Consider the following 18,298-nt stretch of genomic DNA (forward strand, 5'->3'; position numbering starts at 1 on the left):
GGGGAAAATGTCTCCAGTTCATGTCAGAGACCTTCACAGCAGCCCCTCCCATCACAGGCCAGGAGGCCTGGAAGGGAAAAATGGTTTCCTGGGCCAGGTCCAGGGTTCCCCTGCTGTGTGCAGCCTTGGGACTTGGTGCCCTGTGTCTCAGCCACTTGAGCAAGGGCTAAAAGGAGCCAACATACAGCTTAAGCCATTGCTTCAGAGGGTGCAAGCCCCAAGCCTTGGCAGCTTCTATGTGGTGTTGGGCCTGTGAATGCACAGAAGTCAAGAATTCAGGATTAGAAACCTCTACCTAGATTTCAGAGGATGTATACAAAGGCCTGGATGTCCAGGCAGAAGTTTGCTGCAGGGGCAGAGCCCTCATGGGGAAATTCTGCTAGGGCTGTGTGGAAGGGAAGTGTTAGGTTGGAGCCCCTACGCAGAGTCCCCACTGGGGCACTGCCTAGTGGAGCTGTGAGAAGAGGTCTACCATCTTCCAGACTCCAGAATGGTAGATCCACTGAGAGGTTGCACTGTGCACCTGGAAAAGCCACAGACACTAAATGACAGCCCGTGAAAGCAGCCAGGAGGGGGGCCGTACTCTGCAAAGCCACAGAGGTGGAGCTGCCCAAGTCTGTGAGCGCCACCTCTTGCATCAGCGTGACCTAGCTGTGAGATATGGCATCAAAGGAGATCATTTTGGAACTTTAAGGTTTAATGACTGCCCTATTGGATTTTGGACTTGCATATGGCCTGTATCCCCTTTGTTTTGGTCAATTTCTCCCATTAGGAATAGGTGTATTTACCCAACGCCCATACCCCCATTGTATCTGAGAAGTAACTAACTTGCTTTTAATTTTACAGGCTCATAGGTGGAAGGGACTTGCCTTGTCTCGGATAAAACTTTGGACTTAGACTTTTGGTTAATGCTGGAATGAGTTAAGACTTTGGGGGACTGTTGGGAAGGCATGATTTTGTTTTGAAATGTGAGGACATGAGATATGGGAGGGGCCAGGGACTGAATGATATGGTTTGGCTGTATCCCCACCCAAATCTTATCTTGAATTGTAATAATCTCCACATGTCAAGGGTAGGACCAGGTGGAGATAACTGAACTATGGGAGCAGTTTCCCCCATACTGTTCTTATGAGTTCTCAGGAGATCTGATGGTTTTACAAGGGGCTTACCCCCTTTGCTTGGCACTCATTCTGTCTCCTGCCACCCTGTGAAGAGGTGCCTTCCACCATGACTGTAAGTTTCCTGAGGCCTCCCCAGCCATATGGAACTGTGGGTCAATTAAACCTCTTTTCTTTATATTATAAATTACCCAGTCTCAGGTATGTCTTTATTAGCAGTGTGAGAACAAACCAATACAACTACTACTAGTTTTATCAGAGAAAAAAACTTACAATACAAAAAGATAGAAACTGTCACATACCTCTAAGAATACACATAGCCATGTCTGAAAAGCTACACTTAAAACATTGTTGATAATTTCAGTCCATATTAACTGGTCTATCTCTAATCTCTATTGTACTTTTCAGCTATCATTATACATTTACCATAGTACATATCAGCTTACTCTTGTCTCACATGCGTATCCCTCAAACCAAAATTAATATCTGAGTGGAGGTGTTCTCTTGTATCCTCCATAGTAGTTAATATAGCACTAGGCTCTAAATCTAGTGCCTAGGACAATAAATGTTTGATGATTGAGTGAGTGAGTAAATGGTAAAATGCATGGGTTTCAGAGTTTGAAGACATGGGTTTGAGGCCAGGCTAAGCTGCTTTCTGTGTGTTCTTGGGTGAGTCACTTAATCTCACTGAGTAAAATTATAATAACGTTCACTTTAGAAATGTTTCATAAAGATGAAACGTCCCATTTTATTTGAAAATGCTTTGTATTCTTTAACAAAACATATCAAGTATCATTTATGATTTATGAAGTTATTAACTGATCAGTTGATATAGTTTATTTTTATTTTAAGAGGCAGGTGAAGCAAGATCTTAAAGTTAACATCACACTGGCCTAAGTAATTTTAGAAAGAAAAGTAACTTAACATATGGTTAAGTTATTATAACCCTAGAAAAATCAACCACTCTTTTAAAAGTGAAATATAAAAGAAAGTAATCTAGTGAACGACATGCTGTTCCACAAAGAAGCCTCTCTTGCCTCCAGACCTCTGCTCAAGCTACTCCAGCCACCTGAAGCACCCTACAAATCCAATGCAGACAACTATCAAAAGTACTTAATCTCCTATCTGAAATCTCTCATTTGGATTTTAAGAAGGAAATACAATGCCTTTACCATATATGTACTACAGCACACTCCCAGTCTGAGGCAGTCTGACTAAATAATCAAACATATTATTTTTGCAGCAAAATGAATAAACATTTACACTAAGTGGACTAAACACCATGAATAGCTTCATCTCGGGTAAGGTCAGGTTTTGCCACCAAATGAATTTGAATCAAATTTCCAAAAAAAATAAAAATTATAAACATCTTAGGTAGAGATTTTGGATTTTGAAGTTACAGAAAAAGGATTGTAAAAACTTTATTTTTTAGGGTCTCAAATTATATATCACTTTCAATAGAAAGTCTCCCCTAACCTACCAAGACTGCATTAAGTACTCTTTATATGGGAAGATAAAACATCCTAAACTTAATCTTCATAGTGGTTGCCTGTTTCCCCACTCCAGACTGTAGGATACTGGAAGTCAGAGACCACACCTTTTTCACCATTACACTCTCAGTATGTAGCAAGTATCTGTCACATGATATCTATTTATTAAATACTGGTTGGATAAATAAGCAATTATGAGTAATAAGTAATCCTGTGAATTTTTATACTATTGCAGTACTTGATCTGTAATGTATGATCAATGTCAATAAAGATGAATCTCCAAATACTGAACAGGGACAAAACTCAGAAAAACAGAACCAGAAAACAAGAACACTGTAATAGTATGAAAACAGTGCTCTGCTGCTAAAAAATGGAACTTTCCCTTAAAATGTGTTAGCTAGGACATTTCACAAATTAAACTGCTATGTGAAATAAATTATCTGGCATGTAATTTTTATTCACTATTTTAACATAGAGTTTCTTACATTACACAAAGATAAATATAGTACACTTGATAGGCTCAAAGCATGCATGATCATTCTTAGGCATACCTCTTTTTTTAAGTGCAACAAAAGTTTCTCCATTATTTTATTTAAAGTTAAAGGATCATTTGAAAATAAAGGAGATGGGATTTTTCCTCTAGAAGCACAATCTGAAAGATTTCTGAATTAGAACAGCACATTAAATACTTAACATTAAGGGAAACTAAGGAGGAAATATATATATATTCATATATATATATATGAAATTTCTCTGAAATGCAACCAAAATAAGATTTAGTTAGCTAAAAATTTTTCATTTAACTCCTAGTCATATCTATTATACCCTGCCTAATTTACAGACAGCCAGTCACCATTCCCATAATCATATACAACAGAAAGTTGATGGGATAATTAAAAGACTGAAAAAGCCTGTCTGAACCATGAGCTTCCTACTCTTAATTCAGGAGTTTAATTCTGAGGGGGTTATAAGAGAAGCTTTGTTGCTTCTTATATAGTCAATTTTTTTTTCTTTGTAGAAACAAGAATAATATCACTTTTTAAGAATCAAAATAATATTGAATGTGCAGCCTAACAGGTCAGAGAGATCATCTAAAAGGCAGTTTAAAAAAAATTATTTGCCAGTAGGTCACCTTTTCTGACATGCCAGTAACTCTTAACCATGTTCTTAAGCTGATGATGTTCAAGTGGACTTCATTATTTATAGAAGAAATGATATAATATCTGAAATGTACTTTAAATCTGGTAAAGCAAACAACAGAAAAGTAGAAGAATTGATTAAATAAGTTTGAAAAAAATACTGAAGATTATTGAACCGGGAGACGTGTACTTAGAGGTTTAGTACATTATTTCTTCTATTTTTGTGCATATTTGAAAAATAACCAAAAAAGTTAAGTTGAAACTAAAAATAAAACACTGGATCTTGATTAGATTTATCCAAATTGCTACATTTGTATGAAAGACAAGATGAGCAGAGGTCCTCTATACATTGCTTTCGAATTTCCAAAGTATTTAGAAATCCAAAAGGGTCTAAGACTCTGTGACTGTAAGAAAAGAACATGGTTGAGAAGTTTATACCAAAAGAATGGCCTAAAAGAGATCTAACAATACAGGGATCTTTGATTTATCATTCAAATGTATTCTGGTTAGCGCTGTGTAGAACAATACTCTCTCAACAAGTAGCCATAAGCACATGAATTTTCTTGCCATTCAGCAAGAGTGAGAGAATTCACTTTCTTCCTTGATGAAACTGCAGTCAATAGGGTGAGGAAAGGACTGGTTTCCCTACACACAAAGTTGAATGAACTACAGGAAAAATAAAAGTTTACTGTATATATAAATAGTATATAATACTAACAAATACAGATAAATGGGCATTACTGACTAAACCATTCTTAATTCTTAATTATTGTTCTTAATATTAGAAGAACAAAAAGTGGAGTATGCTGCCTAGTGGAAATTTGATTAGGTTCAAGTAAGTTAACTGGGCCACATTTCCAGAGGGGGTGGAACATTAAATGGAATGCTATAAACAGGACTATACTAAGGTAAATGCTGCCGTACCCTAAAAAGGCTGAGCCATCTCTACTGATACTTAGATTATAAATTGACTCCATGGTGGAAGAGGGATACTGCTAATGTTTGTGATGTGGTATTCTCATATGCACTAGACACTCTTTAGACCTTTGGAAATGTATTCTTGAAAGACTTGGGGCTGAAAAGACAATCCCAGTTTGGAGCTACAGGAGAAAGTGCAAGCTACAGCTTCTGAAAAAGATATCCGGTCTTTCCCCAGACATTGAAGTGAGATGCCTTGATTGAGGTGACACAGAAAAAAAAAACAACTAAAGGAGAGACACAGCATTTATATACTTTTTTTCTCTGAAAGAAAAAGTAGAAGTAATTTATCAGAATTGTTATTTTGTGAGATCAAGAGATTGACTTGATTTTGGAGAAGGATTCAAACTTAAATTTAATAAGGTCAGAAACATTGCGATTTTATATTGTTTACATTGTATTATTTGAGCTATTATATCATCTCTGTTCTTGGTATAATCTTGTCAGGTGAGTTTGGTTGGGCAAGTAATCCTGTTCAACATAATTCAACAAAAGAAACAAAGCAGAGGAGCATTTACACTACTGCCTTGGATTTTTTTTTTTTTGACAGGGTCTCACTCTGTCGCCCAGGCTGGACTACAGTGGCACAATGAGAGCTCATTACAGTCTCAACCTCCCAGGCTCAACCAATCCTCTTGCCTCAGCCTCCTGAGTAGTTGGGACTATAAGCACGCATCACCATAGCCCAGCTATTTTTTGACATTTTGTAGAGAAAAGGTCTCACTATATTACACTGCCCATGGTGGTCTTGAACTCCTGAGCTCAAGCAATACTTCCACCTCGAGCTCCCAAAGTGTTAAGATTCAGGCGTGTGCTACCAGGCCCAGCCATCTGCCTTGGAATTAACATAATTAATTTAGCCCAAAGCCACTCACTTAAAAGTCTTCCGGAGGTAACATCAAACAAACAGCAATAAAAAAGGGACTGGTGGACCCCTGGAGGAGCCGAACTTCCTATCTCATGGGTCACAGTCGGAAACAGTGGGAAAGACTGGATAGTGAATAGGTAGCACCAAGAAAATACATTTTGATACCCCACTGATCTCCATGGAGGACGAAGAACCAAGTTAATCTTATGCCTATTATTACATTCATTGGGTTAACAGTTACAAAACAAAAAGCAGATGTCTATTAATCTTTAATGAGGGAGCTCATGTTTTCTGTTGGTTTTGTTTTTCCTCTTTCAGTTACTTTTGCTATTTCTTTCCTCTACTTAGAATGCCTTTTTTGCCTAACTTCCTTTTTTCTTCAAGACTAAACTCTGTAGCCACTTCCTCCAGGAATTATTCCCTGACTCTGCCCTCCATTACTGTCCTGTAGTACCCTATGAACATTTTTATTTTTTTCCTTGCAGTTCTTTCTTTACCTCTCTGACACTTCACTACTTTATAAGCTTCTTGAGGACAGGTTATCTTATGTCATCAAATGTAAGTTATCATTGGTTTAAAGATGATATATCATTATTTTATATAGCAATAAGAAAGCAAAACAAACAAACAAACAAAAAACTACCAGTTATAACTGTGGGACATCCTAGATATAAGATGATCCCAGTTTCACAGAAAAAAATGTGGGAGAAAAAACCATGAATCTCAGAATCAAAATTCTGCATGTCTTAACTGACTTTGTATCTTCAATAGCCACCAAATGTCTGGGCGTATCGAAAATCCATATTAAAATATTGCAGAATGGTTGAATAAATTAATGAATGGATTCAATCTGATTGGTGCCTTTCATCAATATGCTTTTAGTGTATTAAAATAAAACAGTGGAATCAGAAAAATAAAATTTTTTAGATTTTAAAAACCAACACCAGTTGGGTGTGGTAGCTCATGCCTGTAATCTCAACACTCTGGGAGGCCGAGGTGGGAGTACTGCTTGAGCTCAGCAGTTCGAAACAGCCTGGTCAACAAAGGGAGACCCCGTCTCTACAAAATAAAAAATTAGCCAGGTGTAATGGTGTGCACCTGTAGTCTCAGCTACTGGGGAGGCTGAGGCAGGACGATCGCTTGAGCCCAGGAGTTCAAGGCTGCAGTGAGCCACGATCACAACACTGCACTCTAGCCTGGGTGACAGAGCAAGACCTTGTCTCAAATGTAAAAACAAGAAACTAAAACCTATGGATATAATTTACAAATGTAATGGTTCTGGATTTAATTGGGTAATCTAAAACACCAGGAAGAGAAAAAAAATTTTGTTTTCTAAATATAACTGTTGTGGCTTCATATTTTTAAAAAACCCTACAATGTCAACTGTCTGGATGAACAGATGTTATTCTATTATAGTAGATAAAAATGAAACATAGTGTTTTATAGTATCCATTCTTGATTATCTACACTAATAAGTAAATGGATTGTAAATAATCCAAAAGAAATACTTGTTCTTAATCCTAGATTAAATTTATAAGGGGAAGATATCCTAAATCAAAAGATAAAAAGAAAAATATTTTAAGTTTAGTCCAAGTGAGATGTTACAAGTTGCCTTGTCATTGCTTTGAGATAACAGTAAAGAACAGAAATCATTGAGAGGTATAAGTGGTATAAAGGAGTGGAAAAACTAAAATCCTGCAACAATAAAATTTAGAAATCTAGTTTTCTTTCCTTTATATTTTTCTGTGTCCTCTAGAAAGGAATATTATAAAAATAGCTACTCCTTACCAAGCTAGATGCTTTACATACATTATTTCCAATCTTCAATAACCTGTGGAGTAGATATTAATATCATCATTTTATACAAGACTACATGGAAGCTGTGAAATATTAAATGACTTATCTAAGGTTGCATAGCCAGTAAGTGGCACAACCACCTCTAAAATTTCATCTCTAAAGTTTCTGGTCCAAAGAAGAAAGCTCAGACAAAACGGAGAAATCAGAAACAAGAGAACCAATAAAATGAAAATAGCATTTCTCAATTTGCACAAAGAAGCAGTAAGGCTGCCTTGAGAAAAAATATTAAGAATTTTAGTGGCTGATAAATTCTAGAATTCCATTTTATAATGTCTAATAGTAGTGAAATAATTAACCCAAATAACTTCTAAACCGTATATAAACAATAATTAAAGACTACATTCACTAATCTGATACATATATTCTTCACAGACTTACCACTACAGAAGACTGATTAAAAGCTTCCCTATGATTCTAAAATTTCAAATGATCTCTTTTCGTCTTTCTTATTAAGGTAGCCAGTTATTGCAGTAGGGGTTAAGGGCAAAGGCCCTGGAGAAAGACAATACTGGATAAAATCCCAACCTATTAGCTACATAACTATGGGCAAGTTACTTAACCTCTCTAAACCTCACTTTCTTTACCTGTAAAATAGGGTTATATCTGACTCACACCAGAGTTATTATAATGAGCAAATGAGATAATGTGTATAAAGTATTCTATTATACACAGTACCTGGTACATAGTAAGGGTCCAATAAATTTGTTACAGTGATATATATTTGGAGACTTCTGTTTTACTGGGATATTTTATATTAAATATAACTTCACTCTTTGTTACTAATGCTACTACTGGACATTACAGTTAAAGTCTCAACATTTCTTTATTAACTGTGGGGTTGTAACACAATGTGCAAAGAAAAGAAAGGTATTACAATTCCATTCAAAGAGCATACCTTTTCAGTGTCAGGACAATATACCAACAGAATTTCTAACAAAACCGAGATTTTACAAGACAAAGAGAAGAACTTTAGCTCTTTGAAATTCACTAATTCTTTTGTATGAAATGTGAAAGCATATTAAAATGTAAGGGAAAGTATAACATTGTAACATGTTATTGCTACATGATGATCCGCAAAAGTCAATTTCATCTTTCACCACTGAGGGGAGCTATAACCTAGGAGAGGTTTATATATAGACTGCCAAGGTTATTTTAAAACTTTCTCATACCTTACAATATTAATTTCATCAGCTCTCTTATTAAAATATATTTTAAATAAATTTGACAAGCATACCCCAATTCTCTTTTGGAGACCTTAGAAATAATAAGGCGGCTCATTATAACTATGTAATCATAAAGACGGGGGATCCTTATCCCTCTTCCTTTTTTCTCCATAGCATTTATGTAACCTACTATATATTTAGCATACATTATTTATTTATTTTATCTAACATACTAAATCTTTCATACACTAATTTTTATCCTCTCTCTCACACACACACATATGAGAGTAAACTACACAGCGAAGAGATTTGTTAACTTGTTATCTGGTTTTTTTTGTTTTGTTTTGTTTGAGACAGGGTTTCACTTAGTCATGCAGGCTGGAGTGCAGTGTCACGATCACAGCTCACTGCAGCCTTGACCTCCTGGGCTCAAGTAATCCTCCCACCTCAGCCTCCTGAATAGTCAGGACCACAAGCATATGCCACCATGTCCAGTTAATTTTTTTTATTTTTTTGTAGACTGAGTCTCCTTTGTGTTGCCCAGGCTGGTCTTGAATCATCTGTTTTATACACCACTATTTCCAATGCCTAGAACAGTATCTAGCACATAATACATGCTCAGTGAATACTTAAGCGCTGAATGAATGAATACTGAATCATCTATTTAAAAGGTTAAAAATCTCTCATTAGATTATGTCAAGTAAAGCAAACTGCTAATACTTGAAAAATGCAATGTCTACTTTTATCAAATTTTGGTTTAAAGAAAATGTCTAAGAACATTTCTTTCTTTCTTCCTTTCTTTTCTCTTTTCTTTTTCTTTTTCTTTTTTTTTTTTTTTTTTGAGACACAGTCTTGCTCTGTCGCTCAGCCTGGAGTGCAGTGGCACGATCTTGGCTCACTGCAACCTCTGCCTCCCAGGTTTAAGTGATTTTGCAGCCTCAGCCTCCTGAGTAGCTGGGATTACAGTCATGCACCACCATACTTGGCTAATTTTTGCATTTTTAGTAGAGACGCTGTTTCACCATGTTGGCCAGGATGGTCTCCAACTCCTGACCTCAAGTGATCCACCCGCCTTGGCCTCCCAAAGTGCTGGGATTACAGGTGTGAGAGACTATGCCCAGCCTAAGAATATTTATTTAATCCCATAGATGGTAATACAGACAAATCTCATGAGATTGGCTTATGCAAGTTCAATAAGGTTGACCAGAAGAGCTCCTACTGTAACAGCATATGGATCCTTCACATGCTGTTTTACTGCCTCTAGGGTCTACTTTTCAAATTTTCTTCAGTATAGTTGATGGATGTTACTCACGTTATTCTTCTCTCTTTTTTTTTTTTTTTTTTTTTTGAGATGGAGTCTTGCTGTATCACCTAGGTTGGAGTGCAGTGGCGTGATCTCGGCTCACTGCAACCTCCATCTCCCTGGTTCAAGCAATTCCCCTCCCTCACCCTCCCGAGTAGCTGGGATTACAGGTGCATGCCACCAAGCCCAACTAATTGTTTTGTATTTTTAGTAAAGATGGGGTTTCACCATGTTGGCCAGACTGGGCTCAAACTCCTGACCTCAGGCAATCTGCCTGCCTTGGCCTCCCAAAGTGCTGGGATTACAGGTATTCTTCTCTTAAAAAGAATAACCCTTACAGGATTTATAACAGTTCATGGAGTTTAACTATACCATTCATTCACTCACTCCTTCAACAAATATTTATTGAGAAGCTACCACCCAAAGGTAGTATGGTTTAAAAAAAAATTGTGGCAGATACAGAGATAAATGAAATAAAACTTTTCCCTTGTTAAATCTACTTATGCAAGCAGGGGTCCTGTACATATCTCAGAAAACTGGCCTAGATTTTCCAAAGCAGGTAAAAAGGGTTAATACACCTTGATAGAGAAAAAAAATTATTCTCAAATATCACTATACAGGAGTTGATCTTGGCAGAAAGAAATTAATGTCCTCCTGAAAACTAAAGAGGGAGATGTACCCCATTCTCATCTATCTTCCAGGTGAGAATATAGCACTTCCTTTGTTTTGTCTTGTTTTCAGTTTAATTACATAAACTCATCCTTTTGATATAGTTCATAATTTATGATAGTTGCCCTAATTTAGAGTATATAAATTAGTGTATTCTCTTGAGTTAATGTATTTCAAATGCTTTGGTTATAACATGTGCATCTGTGCTCTTTCCCATGCATTAAGAATACAGCAATTTCACAATCCTTCTGAAATCTCATAACTTTATAATATGAAAGTAAATCTATAACGGACCTGATCTCACTACCAAACTTCTCAGCTCTTTAGTCCTAAACATGGCCCAGTTACTGCTAGGGAATAAACAAAAAATTCCTTTTGTCACTGAGATACGTAACAAAGTCAGGCATAGAAAGGAAGAATATTACACAAAGCATTGATAAGCCTGTTATAAATACATTTTAGAACTTTAACAATTATCATGATGAATAGTCATGATGATGATGGCAATGGTAAAAGCTAATATTCACTGAAAATTATTTAATCTTCAAGCAACCCTATAACTGTATGACTGAGAATTTAAGAAATTTCCCAATGATCACAGAGCTTGTAAGTAGAAGAGATAGGATTTGAAATCAGGTTTACCTGACTCCTGTCATCTATATTATTTTCAATAGATTTCTGTGAATCTAATATATTAATAAATGTTTGGAGAGAAGGAATGTTAACATATTTCCCATTTCATCCTATGTCCACTCCCTTATTTGACAAATTTTTCAAGAATTCCAAGCCTACATTATTAATCACTATATTTGGATGGACTGTCTTCTTTAATTCCCAGTAAATAAACATTTATTGAATACCTACTATATGCCTTCTAGTCACTTGGGATTCCACAATATGTAAATTAACTTAAGATGATTATTAAGGTACCAATCTAGGATCTCTCAACCCAAATAAACAGTTAAAGCCCCACCCTTCCTTCCTTCCTTCCTTCTCTCTTTCTCTCCTTCTCTCTTTCTTCCTCCCTCACTCCCTTCCTCCCTTTCTCTCTTTCTCTTTCTTTCCTTCTTTCTTTCTCTCTCTCTCTCTTTCTTTCTTGATGGATTTTCACTCGTCACCCAGGCTGGAGTGCAATGGCACAATCTCGGCTCACTGCAACCTCTGCCTCCCGGGTTCCAGCGATTCTCCTGCCTCAGCCTCCCAAGTAGCTGGGACTACAGGTGCCCGCCATGACGCTCAGCTATTTTCTGTATTTTTAGTAGAGACAGGGTTTCACCACTTTGGCCAGGCCGGTCGCAAACTCCTGATCTCAGGTGATCTGCCTACCTCAGCCTCTCAAAGTACTGGGATTACAGGAATGAGCCACCACACCCAACCCACACACTTTATTTTTAAAGATTTCAAAGGTCATTCATGGTTTCATCCAACACATGTGGAGATGAGTATCTGCTATGTGATAAGGACTATGCTAGATGCTGACATATAAAAAGATGAATAAGATATGGGCTTGCCCTTAAACCCCAAACAGAATATATATATATATATATATATTTTTTTATATATACATATATTTATATATATATATAAAATACACATACACACACACATACAAACATACATATAATTTGGTATTGAAGACTTACAGTGTTAATAAAAGCATTTCTTACAAATAATTTTGTTACTGGCTATCATTTCATTAAAAACATTCTAAAAGCTACAAATCACTATTTAATTTTCTTAAGGCAACATTTTTCCTACCACCAAAATGCCAATGTACCTTAATAATGCATATATAAAGTTCAAAATGTGAAAGGTGAAGGAATTTGCCATTAGCTTACATTTTCTATGACAAATGTCCACTCTTTGTCTTCAAATTCTTCCGCATGAGGATCCTGTAACAAAAGCAAAATATGAAATGGAATTGAAATACATGTCTTCAGTCCAATGAATCCAATTAAGAAAATACATATAGCCTTGTTTTTAGCTTTCACTAACTTTTAAAAATGGAGAGGCAGAATAGCCTACTCTTTTCTTTTGCATTATTTTTATTATAATTTTTGTAACTTATATTTTAGGGTTGGGGTATATGTGCAGGTATGTTACATAGGTAAACTCATGGCACAGGAGTTTGTTGTACAGATTATTTTCTCACCCAGGTACGAATCCTAGTACCCAATAGTTATTTTTCCTGCTCCTCTCCCTCCTCCCACCCTTCACCCTTCACCCTTCAACTTCCAATAGGCCGCAGTGTCTGTTGTTCCCTTCTTCGTGTTCATGAGTTTTCATCACTTAGCTCCCACTTATAAATGAGAACATGCAGTATTTAGTTTCCTGTCCCTTCAATAGTTTGTGAAGGATAATAACCTCCAGCTCCATCCATGTTCCAGCAAAAAGCATGATCTCATTCCTTTTTATGGCCACATAGTATTCCATTGTAAACATATACAACATTTTATTTAGTCTGTCACTGATGGGCATTTAGGTTGATTCCATGTCTTTGCTACTGTGATTAGTGCTGCAATGAATTTACACATGCATGTTTCTTTATGGCAGAATGATTTATAGTCCTCTGGGTATATACCCAGTAATGGGATTGCTGGGTTGAATGGTCTTGCCATTAGCTCTTTGAGGAATTGCCATACTGCTTTTCACAAAGGTTGAACTAATTTACATTCCTACCACCAGTGTATAAGTGTTCCCTTTTCTCCACAACCTTGCCAGCATGTTATTTTTTGACTTTTTAGTAATAGCCACTCTGACTGGTGTGACATGCTATCTTGTGATTTTGATTTGCATTCCTCTAATGATCACTGATGTTGAACTTTTTTTCATATGCTTGTTGGCTACATGTATGTTTTTTGAAATGTGCCTGTTCGTGTCCTTTGCCCACTTTTTAATGGGGTTGTTTTGTTTTTTTCTTGTAAATTTAAGTTCCTTAGAGGTGCTGGATATTAGACTTTGTCAGATGCACAGTTTGCAAATATCTTCTCCCATTCTGTAGGCTGTCTGTTTACTCTGTTGATAGTTTCTTTTGCTGTGCAGAAACTCTTGTTTAATTAGATCTCATTTGTCAACTTTCGCTTTTGTTGTAATTGCTTTTGGTGGCTTTGTCATGAAATCTTTGCCAGTTCCTATGTTCAGGCAGGTATTGCCTATGTTGTCCTTCAGGGTTTCTATAGTTTTGAGTTTTATTTTTAAGTCTTCAATTCATCTTGAGTTGATTTTTGTGTATGGTGTAAGAAAGGGGTCCAGCTTCAGTCTTCTGCATATGGCTAGTCAGTTATTCCAGCACCATTTATTGAATAGGGAGTCTTTTCCTTATTGCTTTTTTTTGTCAGCTTTGTCAAAGATCAGATAGTTGCAGGTGTGTGGCCTTGTTTCTGGGTTCTCTATTCTGTTCCATTAGTCTACATGCCTGTTTTTTTTTTTTTTTTTTTTTTTTACCAGTACCATGTTGTTTTGGTTATTATAGCCCTGCAGTATAGTTTGGAGTCAGGTAGCATGATGCTTCCAGCTTTGTTCTTTTGGCTTAGGATTGCCTTGGCTATTCGGACTTTTTGGTTTCATATGAATTTTTAAAAAGTTTTTTCAAGTTCTGTGAAGAATGTCATTGGTAGTTTGATAGGAATAGCACTGAATCTGTAAATTGCTTTGGGCAGTATGGCATTTTAATGATATTTGTTTTTCCTATCCATAAGCACTGGAATGTTTCTCCACTTGTTTGTGTCATCTCTGATTTCTTTGAGCAGTGTTTTGTAGTTTTCATTATACAGATCTTTCACCTCCCTGGTTAGCTGTATTCCTAGGTATTTTGTTATTTTGGGGGCAACTGTAAATGGGATCGTGTTCCTCATTTGGCTCTCGGCTTGGCTTTTGTTGGTATATAGGAATGTTAGTGATTTTTACACATTGATTTTGTATCCTGAAACTTTGCTGAAGTTATTTATCAGCTGCAGGAGCTTTTGGGCTGAGACTGTGGGGTTTTTTAGATTAGGATCATGTCGTCTACAAACAGGGATAAACTGACTTCCTCTCTTCCTATTTGGATCGCTTTATTTCTTTCTCTTGCCTGATTGCTCTGGCCACAACTTCCAATACTAAGTTAAATAGGAGTGGTGAGAAAGGGCATCCTTGTCTTGTGCTGGTTTTCAAAGGGAATGCTTCCAGCTTTTGCCCATTCGATATGATGTTGGCTGTGGGTTTGTCATCGATAGCTATTATTTTGATATATGTTCCTTCAATACCTAGTTTTGAGAGTATTTAACACAAAGGGATGTTGAATTTTATCAAAAGCCTTTTCTGCATCTATTGAGATAATCATGTGGTTTTTATCTTTAATTCTATTTATGTAATGAATCACATTTATTGACCTGCATATGTTGAATCAACTTTGCATCCTGAGGACTAAGCCGACTTGATCGTGGTAGATTAGCTTTTTGATGTGCTGCTAGTATCAGTTTGCCAGTATTTTACTGAAGATTCTTGCATCGACGTTCATCAAGGATATTGGCCTGAAGTTTTCTTTTGTTGTGTCTCTGCCAGGTTTTGTTATTAGGATGATGTTGACCTCATAGAATGAGTTGGGAAGGAGTTTCTCCTCCTCAATTTTTAGAATAGTTTTGGTAGGAATAGTACCAGCTATTCTTTGTATATCTGGTAGAATTCAGCTGTGAACTCATCTGGTCCTGGGCTTTTTTTGGTTGGTAGGCTATTTATTACTGATTCAATTTTGAAGCTCGTTATTGGTCCCTTTCAGGGAATCAATTTCTTCCTGGTTCACTCTTGGGAGGGTATATGTGTCCAGGAATGTATCCATCTCTTCTAGGTTTTCTAGTTTGTGTGCAAAGAGGTGTTCATAGTAGTTTCTGATGGTTATTTTCATTTCTCTGAGGTCAGTGGTAACAGCCTCTTCATCATTTCTAATTGTGTTTATTTGGCTCTTCTCTCTTTTCTTATTAGTCTAGCTAGCAGCCTATCAATCTTAATTTTTTCAAAAAACCAACTTCTGAATTTGTTGATCTTTTGAATGGGTTTTCATTTTCTATTTCCTTCAGTTCAGCTCTGATTTTGGTTACTGCTTGTCTTCTGCCAGCTTTAGAGTTGATTTGTCCTTGCTTCTCTAATTCTTTCAGTTGTGATGTTAGGATGTTAATTTGAGATTTTTCTAACTCTTGCTATGGGTATTTAGCGCTTTGAATTTCCCTCTTAACACTGCCTTAGCTGTGTCCCAGTGATTCTGGTCTGTTGTATCATTGTTCTCATTAGTTTCAAATAACTTCTTGATATCTGCCTTAATTTCATTATTTACCCCAAAGTAATTCCAGAGCATGATGTTTAATTTCCATCTAAATGCATGGTTTTGAGTGATTTACTTAGTCTTGACTTTTTTTTTTTTTTTTTTTTTGACAGAGTCTTGCTCTGCTGTCCAGGCTGCAGTGCAGGGGCATGATCTTGGTTCACTGCAACCCTCAGTGAACTCCTGGGCTCAAGCGATCCTCCCACCTCAACCTCCTGAGTAGCTGGGACTACAGGCACACACCACTGTGCCCAGCTAATTTTTTGTATTTTCAAAAGAGACAGGGTTTTGCCATGTTGCCCAAGCTGGTCTTGAACTCCTGAGCTCAAACGATCTCCTTGCCTCAACCTTCCACAGTGCTGGGATTACAGGAGTGAGCCACTGCACCTGGTCCGTTTTTTTGTATTTTTTGTAGAGATGGGGTTTCACCATGTTGCCCAGGCTTGTCTTGAACTCCTTGGCTCAAGCAATCACCCACCTCAGCCTCCCAAAGTGTTGGGATTACAGACATGACCCACTGTGCCTGGTCATACCCTACTTTTATAATACTTCCATAATTTATCTAAATTATAATCATTATTTAATATTAAGATCTCCTCTATTTTATTTTTGTTGATGCATATCACTATCTTCCATCACTAACTCTACCTGATCAGAGGCAGATAAACCAGTAAATGGACTATTAAGAAGCAGCTTATTAAGATATTAAATGCTAACATAAAGCCCTGCCTTCATTTTTATACCTGTATGTATCTTAAACTAAAAGTACCATCAGAGGCAAAGTTTTCTTCAGTGCAGAGGTTAAATAAACAGCTGGAATTTCAAAGCACTAAAAGGGACTTGATAATCTAGACAAAATGGCAAACCAGCAGGGCTACTGATGCCCTTCCTCTTACCTCTCCCTCATTAACCCCAGAAATACCTTAGAAACCTGGGAAAGGGTAATGGATCCTACAACCAAATGTAACCATTTTTTTTTTTTTTTTTAATGAAGCACACTTTTGCAAGCATTTACTTGAGAAATATTTATTGGGGACTTAGTATATAAGGGATTGTAGAGATGTTACATGGATTCAAACACAGTTGTCCTTGCCTTCAAAGACAAACACAGTAGTTCTAAATCCAAATAAATGTATGGTGAATGAAATAAATGATTTTACCAGAGATTAGAAAATGACACACTACTTCTTACAAGAATGAACAAGAAAAGCTTCATGAAAGAGAAAACATCTGGGCTGGGTGGGATTATATAAGATTTCCACAGATTTTAGAGTAAGTAAAGGCAAAAGGCAACAAAGTATAAGAAACAGAGAGAAAAGTAGTGGGGTCACATTACATGCCCATTTAACTTACTCAAGTTCACTCCAGGTATCAGAGGTGAGGTAGGAATGGAGGTATCAAGAGAATGAGAGAATATCTCAATAAAGCATGCTTTTGGCTCAACATTGCACTCTAAGATTGAGCATACACGGATGGGAGATGAACTCTGATATTTCCCTACTGGGTCTCTTAGGTCCCATGTTTCTCATAGAGAAACATCTTATTTATGATTGATTCCACTTTGGTCTACTAATGATCTTCTATTTCTATCGCCATAGTTCAGATCGTACCTAGGCTATTTCAAGATGAACGTGACTGCAGCATTCTCTCAGTCTCTCTGATCTCCATTCAATCTTGTACACAGATTAATTTTCCCAAACCACAGTTCTGACCATATCAGTACCAACTCAGATTTCTTTAACAACTCCTACAACTTATGAGATAAATTCCAAACTCCTTAGTTACTTCTTATGTCTGTTTACTCATTTTCTAGTATAATAGCATGGCAGCTGGCTGAGTTTGAGCTGTATTGAAGCAACTATTTTTATGAGTAAATTCACATAGGTAGGATAAAAGCCTGCCAAAATAAGTTTCTTTGGTGGTGGTGAACAGGGAAAGGGTAGAAAGAAAAGGGAAGTGGAAAAAATATACTTAATATTTATTTCCTCAGCTGGCTCTGCCAATAAACTGGTTTTAAGGAGAAAAAGAATTAATTGTAAATAAAGGTTGAAAGGGCTTTTCCATGATGCACAGAGAGTACTACTTTAGAAAGCAAGTAATACAGTGTGATGCAATGCAGGGGAGACATCATACCATTCTCCCTGCCTATCCCTCCCCTCTCATTTTGTATTTTGAGGAAGGCAGCACAGCTCCAGCACAGTTAGTATCAAAATAATAATATAAAATATTTACTGAGCACTCACCATGTCCCAGTTCTTGTGCTAAGTGTTTTACTCATCATAGCAACCTATGAGGTAGGTACTATCTTCACTCCCATTTAACAGAGCAGAAAAATGAAACCTAAGGGATGCAGCTTCCCACAGTGCACAACTAGTGTTTAAGCTAAGCTGCTGTTCCAGATCTGTCTGACTTTTACC

At 36.8% G+C, this 18,298-nt stretch overlaps 1 protein-coding gene across 50 annotated transcripts in view; it reads right to left on the minus strand.

Moving 5' to 3' along the window:
* Positions 1 to 18,298, minus strand: part of EHBP1 (EH domain binding protein 1) — a 375,583-nt gene that overhangs the window by 263,269 nt on the left and 94,016 nt on the right. For all 50 annotated transcript variants that reach the window (XM_054547478.1, XM_054547468.1, XM_054547488.1 and 47 more), the window contains one exon: positions 12,424 to 12,477. In XM_054547478.1, the coding sequence (XP_054403453.1) occupies positions 12,424 to 12,477 (54 nt within the window). The remainder of the gene's footprint in view (positions 1 to 12,423; positions 12,478 to 18,298) is intronic.

Source organism: Pongo abelii, chromosome 12 (assembly GCF_028885655.2).
Source record: "Pongo abelii isolate AG06213 chromosome 12, NHGRI_mPonAbe1-v2.0_pri, whole genome shotgun sequence".
In the NCBI taxonomy this organism is placed as follows: domain Eukaryota; kingdom Metazoa; phylum Chordata; class Mammalia; order Primates; family Hominidae; genus Pongo; species Pongo abelii.